The sequence below is a fragment of the Trichomycterus rosablanca genome, chromosome 6, assembly GCF_030014385.1.
Source record: "Trichomycterus rosablanca isolate fTriRos1 chromosome 6, fTriRos1.hap1, whole genome shotgun sequence".
NCBI classification, from domain to species: domain Eukaryota; kingdom Metazoa; phylum Chordata; class Actinopteri; order Siluriformes; family Trichomycteridae; genus Trichomycterus; species Trichomycterus rosablanca.
The window spans coordinates 52,146,437-52,166,179 of NC_085993.1; the positions used below are offsets into that span (position 1 = coordinate 52,146,437).

At 43.2% G+C, this 19,743-nt stretch overlaps 1 protein-coding gene across 1 annotated transcript; it reads left to right on the forward strand.

Annotated features, from left to right (window-relative positions):
- Window positions 1–62: 62 nt before the first annotated feature.
- Window positions 63–19,733, forward strand: trim25l (tripartite motif containing 25, like). The gene is made up of 18 exons (XM_062998174.1): window positions 63–716; window positions 6,560–6,655; window positions 9,808–10,041; window positions 10,989–11,145; window positions 11,738–11,803; window positions 11,886–11,930; window positions 12,765–12,803; window positions 12,886–12,933; window positions 13,024–13,059; window positions 13,181–13,243; window positions 13,599–13,670; window positions 14,645–14,713; window positions 15,649–15,723; window positions 15,982–16,050; window positions 16,547–16,606; window positions 16,855–16,917; window positions 17,890–17,955; window positions 19,076–19,733. Exons 1-18 carry the CDS (start codon window positions 63–65, stop codon window positions 19,651–19,653), a joined length of 2,490 nt encoding a protein of 829 aa, XP_062854244.1. The 3' UTR covers window positions 19,654–19,733.
- Window positions 19,734–19,743: the final 10 nt, after the last annotated feature.

The following is a 19,743-nucleotide window of genomic DNA, read 5'->3' on the forward strand; positions in this document are numbered from 1 at the left end:
TCACACTGGGTATAAGGCTGCTACGTACTACGCGAGTTTGTGTTTTAACTCACTATCAAAAAATGAGTCGGGGTCGTTTATGGACGGAGGAGCAGTTTAACTGCCCCGTTTGCCTGGATTTACCCACCGATCCTGTGACGATTCCATGCGGCCACAGCTACTGCATGTACTGCATCGCCGATTACTGGGACTCTGAGCACAAGAAGAGAGGCACGTGTAGCTGCCCCGAGTGCCGGCAGAACTTCGACCCTCGGCCGCCCCTCTGCCGTAACACCATGCTGGCAGAAGCCGTGGAGCAGCTGCGCCTGGGCAACCTGAGCTCCGCCGCACGAGAATCGATCCGGAGCGCACGCCGAGCTGCCGCGTCCGCCTCAGAACGGGGAGCGCGGAACCCACAAGCCACCCAGAAAAAACCCGGCACGTCGGTGTCCTGTGATCGGTGCCAGGACATGAGGGAGGCCGTGAAAACCTGCCTGGTGTGCATGGCATCGTTCTGCGAGAGCCACGTGAAGCCACATCAAACTCAGGATAAATTTAAGAGCCATGAGCTTATCGCACCGACCGGTGACCTGACACAGAAGATCTGCCCCGAGCACAAGTACCTACACGAGTTCTACTGCCGGACGTGCCAGCTCTACGTCTGCTGGCTGTGTACGAGTAATAAACACAAGGACCACGAGAGCGTGTCCACTCAGGTGGAGCGAACTGAAAAACAGGTGAGGATTTAAAGCATTGAGTTCTCTCAGTAAAGAATTCTTTTCACCCTCAGTTTGACCTGCCACATGCAGTGGGCCTAAATTTTTATTACTATAAACAACGTCAACACTTTTTCAGACCACTTTTATGAACTTTACCAAATTTAAACCCGCTTGGAAGCAATTACAATGGGATATATGCCTTATAAATATTTGTTAAGCAATCAAAACGATCTGTGAAATCCATGCATGATCAGATTCACGACATACAGTGTATCACAAAAGTGAGTACACCCCTCACATTTCTGCAGATATTTAAGTATATCTTTTCATGGGACAACACTGACAAAATGACACTTTGACACAATGAAAAGTAGTCTGTGTGCAGCTTATATAACAGTGTAAATTTATTCTTCCCTCAAAATAACTCAAAATACAGCCATTAATGTCTAAACCATCGGCAACAAAAGTGAGTACACCCCTAAGAGACTACACCCCTAAATGTCCATATTGAGCACTGCTTGTCATTTTCCCTCCAAAATGTCATGTGATTTGTTAGTGTTACTAGGTCTCAGGTGTTCATAGGGAGCAGGTGTGTTCAATTTAGTAGTACAGCTCTCACACTCTCTCATACTGGTCACTGAAAGTTCCAACATGGCACCTCATGGCAAAGAACTCTCTGAGGATCTTAAAAGACGAATTGTTGCGCTACATGAAGATGGCCAAGGCTACAAGAAGATTGCCAACACCCTGAAACTGAGCTGCAGCACAGTGGCCAAGATCATCCAGTGTTTTAAAAGAGCAGGGTCCACTCAGAACAGACCTCGTGTTGGTCGTCCAAAGAAGCTGAGTGCACGTGCTCAGCGTCACATCCAGCTGCTGTCTTTGAAAGATAGGCGCAGGAGTGCTGTTAGCATTGCTGCAGAGATTGAAAAGGTGGGGGGTCAGCCTGTCAGTGCTCAGACCATACGCCGCACACTACATCAAATTGGTCTGCATGGCTGTCACACCAGAAGGAAGCCTCTTCTGAAGTCTCTACACAAGAAAGCTCGCAAACAGTTTGCTGAAGACATGTCAACAAAGGACATGGATTACTGGAACCATGTCCTATGGTCTGATGAGATCAAGATTAATTTGTTTGGTTCAGATGGTCTCAAGCATGTGTGGCGGCAATCAGGTGAGGAGTACAAAGATAAGTGTGTCATGCCTACAGTCAAGCATGGTGGTGGGAATGCCATGGTCTGGGGCTGCATGAGTGCAGCAGGTGTTGGGGAGTTACATTTCATTGAGGGACACATGAACTCCAATATGTACTGTGAAATACTGAAGCAGAGCATGATCCCCTCCCTCCGGAAACTGGGTCGCAGGGCAGTGTTCCAGCATGATAATGACCCCAAACACACCTCTAAGACGACCACTGCTTTATTGAAGAGGCTGAGGGTAAAGGTGATGGACTGGCCAAGCATGTTTCCAGACCTAAACCCAATAGAACATCTTTGGGGCATCCTCAAGCGGAAGGTGGAGGAACGCAAAGTCTCGAATATCCGCCGGCTCCGTGATGTCGTCATGGAGGAGTGGAAAAGCATTCCAGTGGCAACCTGTGAAGCTCTGGTAAACTCCATGCCCAGGAGAGTTAAGGCAGTTCTGGGAAATAATGGTGGCCACACAAAATATTGACACTTCAGGAACTTTCACTAAGGGGTGTACTCACTTTTGTTGCTGGTGGTTTAGACATTAATGGCTGTATATTGAGTTATTTTGAGGGAATAATAAATTTACACTGTTATATAAGCTGCACACAGACTACTTTTCATTGTGTCAAAGTGTCATTTTGTCAGTGTTGTCCCATGAAAAGATATACTTAAATATCTGCAGAAATGTGAGGGGTGTACTCACTTTTGTGATACACTGTACACCACAACACAATCTCTGAAATATCTGATAAATCACCAACATTTACCAATTCATTTACAAACAATTCATTTATTGCAACTTACCCTGGACACAGGGTGTTCTCTGCCTCCATCTGGAAGGTTATAGGGTCATAAGGACACACACCTCCACACTGAAAAACTGTTTATTTCCAAGTGTCATTGTTGTATTAAATAAATAATGCCCTCCTACCCCTTTCCACCTTAATATCATTCTAAAAACTGAATTTGCAATAATACTGCTACACTTTTTATATAAATTTTTAATATATATTTGTATATACTTTTTCTTTTTATACTTTTAGTCTTAATATTTAAGAACTTAATTATTGTGGGTATTTCACCGTGTTAGTGTGTATCTTCCAGCGTATGCAAGAAGTTGCACAGACAATTTCATTGTATTTCATATACAATGACAATAAAGGCATTAATTCATTTATTCATTCATTAATTTATGTTTTTAAAAAAGGTGCACCACGTCTTTGTACAGACTGTACCTGCGATCTCAGTTGGAGTTAAGCAATAAGGTTTTGGGGTCTGATACTGATCTGTTCGTTTTTGTAGCAGAAGGTCTGTCCTTATTTGAATAGGTACTGAATGGCTTCAAATTCCTGCTCTGGAATTTTGCAACAATGGCATTTGAGTAAACAGACTAGATTAATATCAGGAATTTAACAATTGTAGGTAACAATACTCCTTAATACACTAAGTATGACATTTATTCTGTCTGAAGTGTGTGGAACTGCTTGTTGCGGTATGTTGGTTATCAGAGGAAATCCTAATACAGACTGAGACACTCAGCCTAAACACTTACTCATGACTTAAAGCTGTGTGTTAGCGTGCTGATCCAACCCAAAAATCTGGTTTTAGGAGTAAAGTCTGAGACTTACAAAGGAAGATAGAGGCGTGGTCCCATGTCAAACTTTTTAAAGTTAATTCAGTGTATTTCTTAAAATACTGTACTCATTTTTAGAGTTGTTTACTCAAACTCTAGTCAGTCAACACATGCACAGGATCTACAAGGTTACTGTAGCTAATAAGTTGTTAAATTAAACGTGTGGCTTAGTTATCCAGCTTATATCTATACATTTCTATTTTAAAATTTCACCTTTACATGTTTGGAAATATAAGATTAGAAACCCCTACCTGGGTCAGGAATCGTGCTTCTTTGTGCTCAGAAATGAAGAGGTGGTTCTTCTTATTTATTAGCTAAATAAGCACTTAAAGACTGCAGGAAAAGAGAAGAGAAAAATAACAATAATTAATGTATAGTACATTACATTATACAATTCTATTGTATATTTTATACTTTGAAGCATGGTACACTCTATAGATCGGTGTAGATCAGTGGTTAAGTCACTGTACTAGTGTTTGGAAGATAAAAAAAACTGATATGGAAGAGATTTGTAAATTGCAGTAAAACAGGAATCTGTAATTTGTTACTTCTTTAGAATATTTAATGGAAAAAATTAAACAAAATTTCCAATGTCACTAATCAACTTCATTGTATTCTGTAACCATAAACCTCGATGCCTGCAACACACTCAAAAAGGTTATGACATGGGCAAATAAGAGTGAACAGTTTAAAGAATATTCAAGTTACACCATTTAAAAATATAGGAGTACTTTGTAGTTCTACAATTACTGACTGTAGTCCATCTGTTTCTCTGCGTGCTTTGTTACCCCCTTTCATGCTGTTCTTCAATGGTCAGGACCCCCACAGAGCAGGTATTATTTAGGTGGTGGATCATTCTCAGCACTGCAGTGACACTGACATGGTGGTGGTGTGTTAGTGTGTGTTGTGCTGGTATGAGTGGATCAGACACAGCAGCGCTGCTGGAGTGTTTAAACACCGTGTCCACTCACTGTCCACTCCATTAGACACTCCTACCTAGTCGGTCCACCTTGTAGATGTAAAGTCAGAGACGATCGCTCATCTATTGCTGCTGTTTGAGTCGCTCATCTTCTAGACCTTCATCAGTGCTCACAGGCTGATCAAATAGGTGTGTTTCAGGCATCAAATTCTAAACGTGTTTATATTTACAAAATATAATGAAGCTGATCAGTGAAAGCATTATAAGCCTTTTATTTCTACTTTCATCAATTAAGAATAAACAAATCTCAGTTTCTTCTTTACGTTGCATTTACAAAATGTCCCAAAAGTTCTGGAAATGTGTAATAACAACGTATTAAATATGCTCACAGATTATTTATTGTTATTATGGTATGGTTATTGAAATGTATGTAAGACAGTGAGCTTACCCATCAACCACTGTTCATCAAACCCTAAACCAAGCGACCCGCTCTCCCCTACAGTACTGTAACTCAGCACCTATCATTAACATTACTGTGGGCGCTTGTGCTTTGTTTCTCTAATCCAAAACAAATTCCAAACAAATTCCCACTACTTTAAACCATTTTATTCAAGTTGATAACATTAGAATGCATTAAATTAAAGTAATTTTTATATAAAAATCGAATATTACCTGAACTTACCGCCTCATTCCTCTCATATCAGGACCGTTAACAAACGCCTGAAAATGAGCTCGTGAAATAACCGTTAAAAAAAACCGCCGGCGTTTCCGTATCCATAGAAACCGTTTGAATGGTCCAATCAAAACGTTTCATTTAGCATCATTTGGAAATAGACCAATTAGATCGCGTTTCATCTCTCCAACTGTCAGAGCAGCGACTTAATCCTGTCAGTCAAATCAGCCAAAATAATATCAAATTAATTACAATAATAATAATAAAATACATGATTAAATCAGATTAATAAAGATATTAGGGTTTAATGTTTCTAAAATACAAAACAGAAATAAGAAATAATTCAAACAAAAACTCAATAAATGAAAAATGTAAGCATAATGTGTCAAAATAAATAAAATAATAAATAACACATTCTAATAAAATAGTTAAATATGATCTTTGTCATACTGTGTCAAAAATAAATGAAAATGAGGATAAATAAATTGTACATTTAATAAAAGTCGTTGTATAGTGGTGCAGTGACTGACTACTGTGACAGTATACAATCTAAGCAATTGAGGGTTAAGGGTCTTGCTCAAGGGTCCAACAGTGGCAACCTGGCAGCGGTGGGGCTTGAACCGGCAACCTTCTGATTACTTGTCCAGTGTTACCTTCGTGGTCCAATCAAACCCCGCTCTGTACCACGCAACCTCCGAGCCACCAGTCTCGCTGGACTTGATCCTCCACCCAAGACTCTGGGCATCAAGGCTCTTCTCTGTATCGGCACCCAAGTGGTGGAACGAGCGTCATCTGTCTGTCCGAACATCTGAGTCTCTCGTTGTCTTTAAAAAACGATTAAAAACCTTCATCACCTCTTTACTAAACACTTAAGCTGACTTGCACTTACTTACTAACGCTCTTATTAATTTCATGCAAAAAAAAAAACTGTTGGTTCTATCAGGGTTTCAGCAGATTTGTGTTCTTGAACTGTAGGCTATGTGAACTAGAGTAAGGTAATGTTTACTATGGACTTCTGTACGTCGCTCTGGATAAGAGCGTCTGCTAAATGCCGAAAATGTAAAATGTAAATGTGTTTCCTACCTTTGGCCCAATATATCCGACCCACCACGACCCCAACCAGTATAAATGGTGGTAAAAACGACAATAAATGAATGAATGAATTAATTAATTAATTAACACTAAATGATTGGTACAAACCACATGAACATATTTCAAGGGTGAATGATAAATTATAACTGTGCATGTTAATACTTTAAAAGCTGAAATTTATTATGATTAAATGCTCAGATTTACATTTTTTATTTACATTTTCTCATACACATCAATGTTTTTTTCTGCTTATTCTAATGCAAACAGTAATTATAAGTGTGTGTGTGTGTGTGTGTGTGTGTGTGTGTGTGTGTGTGTGTGTGTGTGTGTTGCTGCTCTTCATTGGTGTTGTAGAAAACCATAGCGGCGGTTCAGACGGAGAATCAGCAGCGACTGCAGGAGAGAGAAAGAGAACTCAAGGACATGAAGAAAGTCCTGGATACACTCATGGTAATTATCATCATTACACACACACACACACACACAACAACAACAACAACAACAAAACAGCAACCACAAATCCTAAACAAATGGATTTTTCCCATTCTCTCTAGTTCAGGGTTTCTGTTGTGGTATACTGGGTTTCATGAAGCTCCATACGTTCTCTGGTATGGACTGCAGGCAGGTACAGTCTAGTACCTGCTCTCTTACAGCAAAACATGCTGTTGTAACATGGCACTAGCAGGGACGTTCCTGATAAACGCATACTCTAGATGGAAGCATATGTTGCTCAAAAATGTGTATGTACCCCAGTGTTTCCATTTCACACCAGTCCATCTCAGATTACAGACTATAGATGATGACAGCATCATTTAATCTAGATTTTTTGTAACTTGATTTAACCCGGTCCCAACTTTTTTGGGATGTCATGGGCATGAAATTAAGATACATATGTACATAAGGTATATAGATATACAGTGTATCACAAAAGTGAGTACACCCCTCACATTTCTGCAGATATTTAAGTATATCTTTTCATGGGACAACACTGACAAAATGACACTTTGACACAATGAAAAGTAGTCTGTGTGCAGCTTATATAACAGTGTAAATTTATTCTTCCCTCAAAATAACTCAATATACAGCCATTAATGTCTAAACCACCGGCAACAAAAGTGAGTACACCCCTTAGTGAAAGTTTCTGAAGTGTCAATATTTTGTGTGGCCACCATTATTTCCCAGAACTGCCTTAACTCTCCTGGGCATGGAGTTTACCAGAGCTTCACAGGTTGCCACTGGAATGCTTTTCCACTCCTCCATGACGACATCACGGAGCTGGCGGATATTCGAGACTTTGCACTCCTCCACCTTCCGCTTGAGGATGCCCCAAAGATGTTCTATTGGGTTTAGGTCTGGAGACATGCTTGGCCAGTCCATCACCTTTACCCTCAGCCTCTTCAATAAAGCAGTGGTCGTCTTAGAGGTGTGTTTGGGGTCATTATCATGCTGGAACACTGCCCTGCGACCCAGTTTCCGGAGGGAGGGGATCATGCTCTGCTTCAGTATTTCACAGTACATATTGGAGTTCATGTGTCCCTCAATGAAATGTAACTCCCCAACACCTGCTGCACTCATGCAGCCCCAGACCATGGCATTCCCACCACCATGCTTGACTGTAGGCATGACGCACTTATCTTTGTACTCCTCACCTGATTGCCGCCACACATGCTTGAGACCATCTGAACCAAACAAATTAATCTTGGTCTCATCAGACCATAGGACATGGTTCCAGTAATCCATGTCCTTTGTTGACATGTCTTCAGCAAACTGTTTGCGGGCTTTCTTGTGTAGAGACTTCAGAAGAAGCTTCCTTCTGGGGTGACAGCCATGCAGACCAATTTGATGTAGTGTGCGGCGTATGGTCTGAGCACTGACAGGCTGACCCCCCACCTTTTCAATCTCTGCAGCAATGCTGACAGCACTCCTGCGCCTATCTTTCAAATACAGCAGTTGGATGTGATGCTGAGCACGTGCACTCAGCTTCTTTGGACGACCAACGCGAGGTCTGTTCTGAGTGGACCCTGCTCTTTTAAAACGCTGGATGATCTTGGCCACTGTGCTGCAGCTCAGTTTCAGGGTGTTGGCAATCTTCTTGTAGCCTTGGCCATCTTCATGTAGCGCAACAATTCGTCTTTTAAGATCCTCAGAGAGTTCTTTGCCATGAAGTGCCATGTTGGAACTTTCAGTGACCAGTATGAGAGAGTGTGAGAGCTGTACTACTAAATTGAACACACCTGCTCCCTATGCACACCTGAGACCTAGTAACACTAACAAATCACATGACATTTTGGAGGGAAAATGACAAGCAGTGCTCAATTTGGACATTTAGGGGTGTAGTCTCTTAGGGGTGTACTCACTTTTGTTGCCGGTGGTTTAGACATTAATGGCTGTATATTGAGTTATTTTGAGGGAAGAATAAATTTACACTGTTATATAAGCTGCACACAGACTACTTTTCATTGTGTCAAAGTGTCATTTTGTCAGTGTTGTCCCATGAAAAGATATACTTAAATATCTGCAGAAATGTGAGGGGTGTACTCACTTTTGTGATACACTGTATATACTGTATTTTTCAATAACATGTATGAATGACCAGAGCTGGTTTCATAGCAGCTGTATGTTTGATCAAGAACCATGCCTAATATAGTCATAGCCAATTCCTAATTGCACTGGCAACGTCTGCCACATGCCCAACACCCACACTGGCTGGACAGCCATTAACAAACAATACCTCTCACCCCTAAACACGTTTTTAACCAAAAATTAACTTCCTAATGTGCCTATTTAACTCCCCCTCCCCAAGTGTAACACACCCAGTTCTCTATCTTTAGAGTTACCATTCTGGTCAAACTGGTTTGACCAAGGAGCAGATTGTGCAGCATCGTAAGACTAGCAGGTTATTTCATTTCATTTTATGTGTTTGAAGACTTTAAACATAGCCAGTAAAATCTATAAATGTAAGAACATTTGAAGAGATGTTCAGCTCTTAAAGCAATTTTTAAAAGAGACCATTTTGAGTGTCATGTTTGGGCATTTATCATTAAGTAATGTACACTAACCACTTATGCCAGTCAGGACTGCATTGGGTTCCACGACACCCGGAAATGCTGTCCGCAGGGCAAAATACACCCTGGACAGCGCACCAGTACAGAACAACACATTTACATATTTACTTACTCCCTCATACAAACAGAAGCTAACATTATTAAAATGGTGGTGTAGTAGGGTATTAATGTTATTTAAAGGTGTGAAATGTCCTTCTCATTCTTCTCATTCTTTAATACTGATTATGATTTACTACATTTGCTGACTTCTTTGTGTCCATATACATATGGCTAACTTTACTACACCCATTAAACTGATCCACAAGCTGATCCACAGAAAAGCTGATCAGAGAAAGTATATAATAGATTTCCAAACAAAAAAAAAGTACAAGTACTGTAATTGTACATGGAACAGTGGTCTCTTTTTCAAGGAAATTACTGACATTCTGACATTATCAGAAAAAAAATGATTCCAGCAGCTGCAACAAGAATGACACCCCTGTACCCCTGTTTCCAAACCAGCACCTAAAAGCCAGATGTTGTCGCTGTTGCTTGTAGAAAGAATCCGACGAGGTAAATGAAGAATCAGAAGTGGTGCTGGATGAGCTCCAGCGTTCTGTGCAGCGCTTGGCAGATCTGATCCAGCAGGTGATGAGCTCCAGCGGGCAGGAGAAGATCAGCGAGGTTCAGCAGGTGGTGGACAAACTGGAGACTGAGGTCAGTCAGATGAAGAAGAAAGAAGTAGAGCTGAAGAAGCTGGTGACCTGTCAGGATAACATTCACTACCTCAAGGTACACAAACGTACACGTCGTTTTATTTTTATGTCCAGTATTCCACAGACTATGGGCCTTACTCTGGGTCACCTGGAATCATTGCAATACACCGTGGACAGTGTGCCAATACATGTTAGGGAACTACACTCATTCACTCACTCATTCACTCACTCACTTACTTACAGTAACTCACTCACTTAGAACCTGGAGCTACTTTGACTCTTCCACATAAGGGTTACCAAAGGGCAAACTCATTAGATGCTGCTGTGTAACACCCACAATTGGCAGTGCCTGCAGCAGACAATAATTGGCCATCGTATCTGCTGTGCGGGATGACCGGACTATGTGGGTGGGGTCCTGGTTAACAGATACCCAGATAACAGATAACTACAAACAGATACACAGATCCTCCTGCGCAAGGGTCGGATGAGGCGTGAGCAGCAATATACCCTCCTCGAACGCAATCAGGGATCCACCAGCAGTGGAAGACAGATTGACTACGATAAATCGGGAAAAAGGGGAGAAAATGCAGAAATAAAATAGAAAAAAATGACATAAATAGATGAACATGACTGTCATTATTTCCAAAAATGGTCCCTCTCAGATAAGTTTCAGCCCATGTACCTGGAGTCAGCGGTATTTCTGGATGATGTTGATACGTGGCCTCGGCTAAGCTTATAAAGATCTTAACGGGACAAAAGACTAGCTGTAGCTAGCATTAAAAATACAGGATGAATTCCCAATCAAAATCCCAGTGCCTCAACCAGTAGGAGAAATTCTATCCAACCTTTTCTCCCTCACACACAGCCAATCCAGTAGCAGCACTAGGACTGGAAATATTATATTATTATTAATTTTTTTAATTTGCATTATTAACACTTACAGACACACTAACTTTATAACCCCGCTGCTATCTCTCCCTACTAACTGCCATATCTCCGATTCTCTCACTGTGTTTTGAACAGACGTATCAGAATCTTTGCTCTCCGGAGCTCAGTGAGATGGGCAGCGTGACGGCAAATCTGGACGCCTCGTTCATTCCTGTACGCAACATCGTCCTGGATCTGAGGGAGAAGGTGGAGAACATGTGCAACCAAGAACTGGACAAAATTAACAAAACAGGTTAAACACACACACACACACACACAAAGGTGGACATCCGCTCTATATGGTCAAAAGTATTTGGACACCTGACCATGAGTTCGTTGGACATCCCTTCATTTCAGCTAGAACAGCAGCCGCTCTTCTGAGACGTCTTCACATAAGACTTAAAAGTGACTTAAAAAGATGACAGCATTTGGCCATGTGTCTATATGGAAAATGACTGGCTCATCCGAGGGCAAGAAAGCGTAGTGATTCCTCATAAGTGCTGCAGTTACGACCTCTGCTGGCTGATCAATGAAGCTGCACAGAGACTGGGGATAAAGGAGATCAGTGCGTGACTCTTGTGCATGATAAGAAAAGAAGCGGTCGGTACTGCACACGTGTCGGAGGGGGCGTGTGTTAGTGACGACCCTCCTTGGTCAGGAGTGGAGGTCTGCAGCAGTAGGGGTGAAATACCATCGGGGAATTGGATACGACTAAATTGGAAGGAAATTTGGGGGAACAGATAGGAATTATTTTGCTAATAATTTTCTGCACGCACATATTCTTTTACCAAAGACATGGACACGTGTACAAACCCACGTCAAACGTCTTCATCTTCCTCCCGCAGTCTTCAACATGTCAGCTTTCACTGTACCCACCCCGCAAAGCAACCAGAAGTCCGGAATCTTAAAATGTGAGTGACGTTTGGTTATTGGTGAGAATCAGATTGCAAACTGGATGTGAATGTAAATAAATCTGCGTTTTTTATCTCTCAGTGTTTTCAGGACTGGGAGGTAAAACAGCAAACAGCCGAACACAAGGTGTGTCTCTTTCTGAATTTTGGTCAGGAATATACACCGATCAGCCATAACATTAAAACCACCTCCTTGTTTCTACACTCACTGTCCATTTTATCAGCTCCACTTACCATATAGAAGCACTTTGTAGTTCTACAATTACTGACTGTAGTCCATCTGTTTCTCTACATGCTTTGTTAGCTCCTTTCATGCTGTTCTTCAATGGTCAGGACCCCCACAGGACCACCACAGAGCAGGTATTATTTAGGTGGTGGATGATTCTCAGCACTGACATGGTGGTGGTGTGTTAGTGTGTGTTGTGCTGGTATGAGTGAATAAGACACAGCAGCGCTGCTCTATTAGACACTCCTAGTTGGTCCACCTTGTAGATGTAAAGTCAAAGACGGGGCGCTGTTGGCTGGACATTTTTGGTTGGTGGACGATTCTCAGTCCAGCAGTGACATTGAGGTGTTTAAAAACTCCAGCAGCGCTGCTGTGTCTGATCCAATCATACCAGCACAACACACACTAACACACCACCACCATGTCAGTGTCACTGCAGTGCTGAGAATGATCCACCACCTAAATAATACCTGCTCTGTGGTGGTGACCATTGAAGAACAGGGTAAAAGCAAGCTAAAAAGGTATGTAAAGAAATAGATGGACTACAGTCAGTAATTGTAGAACTACAAAGTGCTTCTATATGGTAAGTGGAGCTGATAAAATGAACAGTGAGTGTAGAAACAAGGAGGTGGTTTTAATGTTATGGCTGACCAGTGTATATAATACATTTATGATATTAATACTGTGTGTGTGTGTGTGTGTGTGTGTGTGTGTGTGTGTGTGTGTGTGTTGCAGGACCACCATCTTTGCCCTCTGTAAGTGTCCGAGGCCCAGGTAAGGTTTCCGAGCCGGATTTGCCATTTTTAATAGATTTTCACGATCAGTCGTTTCTAAATTGCTCTGCTCGACCCTTTAGCGCCTGTAACACGGAACCAGGACCTCAAGAGTCCAAACCAGTCACAGGGTGAGTGTGTGTCCACCAGTGTGTGATAACGTTTTAGGTACAAAGTCATACGTAATTTGACGTTTAATTAAAGTTTATTTGTCGTTGTAGCTGACAGACCGAGAGCAAATCACAGCAGAGAGCGAGGTGAGATATAACGTACCCCTCCAAACCCCCCTGTGACCCCCGTCACATGATCGTTCCTCTGTGTTAATAATATAGAGTATAATTATATATATAGGCTGATTTATAATGTGCTTATTCAAAGCTGATATGAGTTCGAGCTCGCTGGGTCCTAGAGAGAGACAGAGAAGAAACGAGAGACTCACAGGTAACTTCATCATACACACTGTATGGACAAAAGTATTTGGACGCCCCTTCTGATTGAGCAAGCTTAGTAAAGAAACTGCAGTGTCCAGCACGGAGCCCTGACCTCAGCCCCACTTAACAGCTCTGTGATGAACCGTAACACCATGCTTCCATGAAGTGTTTCTCTTTCAAATCAGCCAGGTTGCCATTCTTAGGCCCTTGATAAAGGCTCTTAACTTACAAATGTTAATGAGCACAGTCCAAACAATTGAAAGCTGCTTCAGATAAAAGCATATGCTAAATTCCATTAAAATAAAACGACAGATTTTAACATTATACTTAATAACACTGTGCATTTGTTTCTGTGTTACGTACAGAATCAGAGAGACAGAATCAGAACTCAACAAGATCTTCAACTGGACGAAACAGAAACACCGGTGATGATCAGGGTAAGAGCAGTCATACCGCTCAAAAACATGGCTTGTTCTAGCGATGGAACAGTTCTGTGTTGTGTTCTGTACACCGGCCGTTAGAACCTCAGCGGTACAAAGATAATGTGGTCAATACTCAACTTCTACCAGCTCTTCACAGTCCTGTAGGGGTCATCACTCACCAATCGTCTGTCTCTGCTTTCAGGACGACACTTTATTAAAATATTACAATTTACTAAAATATATATTTTTAAATGTTCTGCATCGGTATCTTCACCAGCTCAAAGGTGAGCGTACCGCTTGGGTGGTGCAGCGCTAAAGCATACTAGCCCACCAGTGCTTGTGAGTTCGAATCTCAGCTCTGCTGTTGGCCGGTGGGGCGCCTACATGCAGACATGATTGGCTGGTCCGAGATAGGGAGGTCCGTAGGATTTCTCATCAGTGCTGCAATAATGACCTCTGCTGGCCGGTCGAGGTGCGCATCAGGGATAGTGAATAACGAAGAGCAGTGCATGACTCTCCATGTGCAATCCTGTTCCCTGTGGAAACAAGCATTTGGCAACTCAACACGTGTCGGAGGGGGCAAGTCTGCAGCCGCAGAGGAGATATACAATCAGGGGAATTGGATATGACTAGATTGTGAGAAAAAGGAGACTCTCAGCTCTGCTATCAGCCGACCGGGCTCTGATTGGCTGTGAGTCTGTAAGGATGGAACAACGGCTAAACAGGGATTCTTCATAACTGCTGCAGTTACGACCTCTGCTGGCTGGTTGAGGCGCTGCACAGAGACAGGGGATAATAGAAATCGGTGCATGACTCTCCATGCGCGATACGGATCTCTGTATGAACCCGTCCGGTGCAGGTGAATTCTTCACCCCCACCCCTCAAACCAGAACCGGTTTGTAAACAATGGCAGAACCAAACCAAGTGATTTCGGTTTCGGATCCTTCAGCATTTTCACACTAACTGATCCGTCATTCCCAAAATTTCAGAGGACGATACGGTGAGTGTTCACTCCCTACAACCACAATCATCACAGAGGAGAGCCTACAGAGATCAAGGTGAGTACACACACACACACACACACACACACACACACACACACACACACACACACACACACACACACACACACACACACACACACACACACACACACACACACACACACACACACACACACACACACACACACACACACACACAGGTAGCTGAGTGGTTATGGTAGTGGATTAGTAATCAAAAGGTTGCTGGTTCAAGCCCCACCGCTGCTTGGACTAAATTCAGTCACAGTTGTTCATTTAGATAAAAGCTTCTGCTAACTAGGAAAATAAATGATTGTCTACAGCACATGACTTCTCTGTGCCCATATCAACAGAGCCGGTTTTGCCTATACAGACAATGATTGGCTAGTCAGAGAGAGAGAGATGGAGGGTTGTAGGGATTCCTGCTGCAGTTACACCCTCTGCTGGCTGATCCATGGTGCTACACAGAGACGGGGGATAATGGAGATCGGTGTGTGATTCTATGTGCACGATACAGATCTCCATACAAGACTTTGGAGTGTGTCTGTAAGAATTTGTGCCCATTCATTCAGACAACAGAGTCAGTGAGGTCAGGCACTGAGGTCTGGCTCACAGTCCATGTGTAATTCATCCCAAAAGTGTTGAGTTGGGTTGAGTAATTAGTCAAACCACTTCTCTATAGAGCTGCATAATCATGCTGAAAGAAAAAGGGGACTTCCCCAAACTGTTGACCTGATGTTAAGAGCATATCATTTAGCTTATATCATTTTTATACTTTATTATCTGTCAGCAGCAAATGTGGCCCAAACGACTACATTCAATCATTAGAAGGTGTGTCCACATATCTTTGACCCAGCAGATTTTCAGAACCCCTCATGATAAGCTTGTGTGTGTGTGTGTGTGTGTGTGTGTGTGTGTGTGTGTGTGTGTGTGTGTGTGTGTGCTAACCTTGTTATTTTCTCTTCAAGCAGACACGTGGAGTTTGAGCTCCAGCAGATCGAGAGACAGTCGGCTGGGAGATGACGGACCGACGGCAGGTACAGCAGGTACGGCGTCCGATCTGAGCGGTCAGTGGGTCTGTCCTAAAACCTGGTGACCTGCCCTGCTCCCCACTACCTCCCTCGTTATTCAGTCAGATCATCACTCAGAATTAAGGCGCCTCAGTAGGAGCATTTTAAAGGATCTAAGGATTTAGACACGCCCTCTTCTCGGGAGTGTAGAGAGAGAGCTGGGTTGTCAGACAGACCTGATGTCTGATCTCAAACACCACGTCTGATTGGCCGGTCTGACTCTCTGTGTTGTAGCTAACAGGGATGAACGGAGCTCCGTGAGAGAACAGCAACCGCCAACCAGACACCAACCTGAGAGACAGTGTAAGATATTTACACACACACACACACACACACACACACACACACACACACACAATAAAACACATGCCTCCAACTATATGGCAACAGTTTGGGAAAGGTCCATCCCTGTCCCAGAATCACTGACGTTTGGCTGGAGTCTGGTCTGGAGGAACTTGGACCTGATCTCAATTCCTAGGTCCTCTTGTTGGACGTCAATGCAAATTCCCACAGACACACTTCAAACTAAAGCGCAAGGCCTTCCCTAAACTGTTGCTGCAAAGTTGGAAGCATAGAATTTCCCTTATATGATTGATTTTTTACACCTGTTAGTAACTGTCGTGTCTGAAAGACATGAATTCAATAATCAGAAGGGGCGTCCCAATACTTTTGTCCACATGGTGTATATCCCTTTATTAACTACTGCTTTATATAAAGGGGGAAACTAGGCAAATCCACCAAAGAACCATGTTGTAAATGTTTAATAATGTTTATTATTTCTGTTTCCTGATGAAATCAGCGGATCGGTGGAGTCTCAGCTCACTGTTACCTCGAAACAGGAAGAAGAGGCAAGAATCAGGTGAGCAGGAAGTCAAACCAAATCTCTTTTTTCCAGCTAACCAATCCGAATATCAGATATAAAGTCAGTAATTGTAGAACTACAAAGTGCTTCTACATGGTAAGTGGAGCTGATAAAATGGACAGATTGTAGAAACAAGGAGGTGGTTTTAATGTTATGACTGATCAGTGTATGTTTATTTGTACTCTTATCTAAGCAAATTAAATGCACCATGAATTGAACCTCTCGTGTGTTTTGTCTGCACACAGTAAATCCTGGATTGTTCCTGGATTCTCCATCTGCAGACTCCATCAGACCCGCCTTCCCATCACGTAAGAACCGCCATCATCTCTCCAGCTTTATCACTGAAAATAATGATGCTGAAACTCATGTAAATGTTTCTCAAAACCAGCAGTGGTACAGCGTAAAAGCATCTGCTCTATCACCTGGAGGTCATGGGTTTGAGCCCCAAAGCTTAATATAATCTATCCATGACTTAAAGCCGGAACGTCCTTTTAATCATCAGCCTTTATTTATCATATATGCAGATACACACGTGCAGTACAATTTTCTGGCACCCAGGTGGTGCAGTGGGATATTCCGCTAGCACACCAGTGCTGAGATTATGGCACGGTTCGAAATGAGTCGGCTGGGCACCATCTAGCGGGCATAATTGGCAGTGCCTGCAAGCAGACACGTTTCTAGTAGGGAGGGATGACCGGACTATATGGGTGGGGTCTTCAAATGCTGTGTAAGGACCCTGATTAGCAGATAGAGAGGCGCCTGTGCAGAATGCATGGGCGTGAGCAGCAATATACCCACCTCAACTGCAATCAGGGATCCACCAGCAGCGGAAGAGAAACTGACTACGATAAATTAGGGAGAAAAAATGCGGAAAAATCAAGTTTGGAAGTTGGGGTCAGAGCGCAGGGGCCTTGCATAAGGGCCCAACAGTGCCTGCATGGCTGGGATTTAAAGCCAAACCCTCTGACTGATAGTCCCACTATGTTACCACTGTCCCGTCACGAACAGGAAAGCACAAAGCGAAATATTTTGGACAGTGTTGTGTTCTGCTTCAGAGTAGAAAATCTGTAAATTAAAGTAAATCGTTGACTTTCCTTTCTGGTCCACTGGTTTCTCTTTGGTTTTACGTAAACAAGGTAAAAGGTAAATCTATCCGCCCAAAACTGCATGACATCAGAATTTAGGGACATAAAAATTTGCTATTTTCCTTCAGTATTTTTCCGTGATTAAATAAGCGTATGATGGTGTTTGTTTGATTTGTGTCTCTCTTGACCCCACAGTGAAGGAGATCAATATCGAGAGTATTCAGGCTCCTGAACCGAGGAGCAGAGACGAGTTCCTGCAGTGTGAGTTCACACTTCTGTTAAACATCTGCATCACACACCATGTTCGCATGATCATTTCTGTCTTCACGTGGTCATTTATACATTCCCTGTTCATCTGATTATATAATATATAATAAAATATATGTGATTTAGTAACAAAAGACTTGGTCTAACGTACCTCTGACCTGGCTGGACGTCCACGCAAGCACAATTGGCCGTGTTTGAGGAAGCGAAGATAGGACGGGGTCTGTTCCTGCTGCAATATGCAGTCTCTGGGACTGGTCCGGGTACCGATGTGGGTGAAATCACATGGAGCTTAGCGTGGCTCTCTGTACATGATACGGCTCTGTGTAGGAACCCAACACTGGCAGGTGATAAGAAGCGGCTGGAGACTTCTTATGTTAAAGGGGGCGCGTGGTGGTCTCGGCTCTCCTTGGCCATAAAATAGGTAGTGCAAGTTGGAATCAGAAACTGGAAATTACTGGATCAAAAATCAAATCTTTAATTCACGAAAGTATTCAGACTCTTTACTTTGACAGTCCAAATTGTGCTCAGGTGCATCATGTTTGCTTTAACGATCCTTGAGTTGTGTCCAGAACTTAGTTGAATCCACCTGCTGCAACCTGAATTGATTTAGAGTTTGGAAAGGTGCACCAGGGTCTACAAGGGTCCCCAAATTACACTGCACTGTCAGGACAAAAAACAAACCATAAAGTCCAAGGGACAGTAAGAGCATCATGATTTGGAGGTGCTTCCCAGGAGACAGGGAGATGGAAAAGAACTAAGAGACAATGACCCGAAGCATACAGCCAAAACAACACCGGAAAGGCTTCTATGCAGGTCTGTGGATGTCATTGAGTAGCCCAACCAAAGCCCAGATTTAAACCACATTAAACATCGATGGAGAGACCTGAAGATGGCAGTTCTCAGATGCTCTCCTCTTGAGAGGATCTTTTATAAAGAATGGGATAAACTGCCCAAATCCAGGAGTGCAAAGCTTTTAGAGATGTATCCTAGAAGATTTAAAGATAGTTTTCAGTTGTGGATTTGTTTCTATTGTACTGGCTATATACTTTTAAAGACTCTGTAACTTCAAGTATCAATGATAGACATAATTCAAGAATCTGTCTGTCTCTCACAGATGCCTGTGATTTGACTTTTGACCCTAAGACGGCTCATCGGCGATTGGTCCTGAGCGAACACGACACCAAAGCGGCGCTACAAGCCAGCGCCCAGCCGTACCCCGACACCCCAGAACGCTTCGACGGCTGGACTCAGATCTTCAGCCTCGAGCCTCTCAGCTTCACCCGCTGCTACTGGGAGGTGGAGTGGCGTGGACGGGGCTCTTCGGTGGGAATCGCCTGCGCCTCCATGCCCCGCGAGGGCTCGGACGCCAGGGCGGGGCTGGGCTACAACGACCAGTCGTGGAGCTTGGAGCTGTCGGATATATGCTACGCCGCCCTGCACGGGAATCAGAAGCAGGAGATCCCCATGACCTACTGCCCCAGAGTGGGCGTGTATCTGGACCGAGAGGCGGAGACTCTGACTTTTTATGGCGTGGACGACATGCTCGTGCACCTCTACACGTTCTCCGACGTGTCGTTCAGGCAGCCGCTGTTCGCCGCCTTCGGGGTGGGGAGCGGGGTCGGGGTCGGCCTGGATTTTGCCCTGGGGAACTTCAGTTCCACCACAGACAGCATCAAGATCTGCGCCATCTGAAATACGGTCATGTCGTAGTGGTTAAAAGAACAGGTGTCCATGATGTTACCCATACTGTTTCACTATGTGGACAAAAATATGTGGACACCC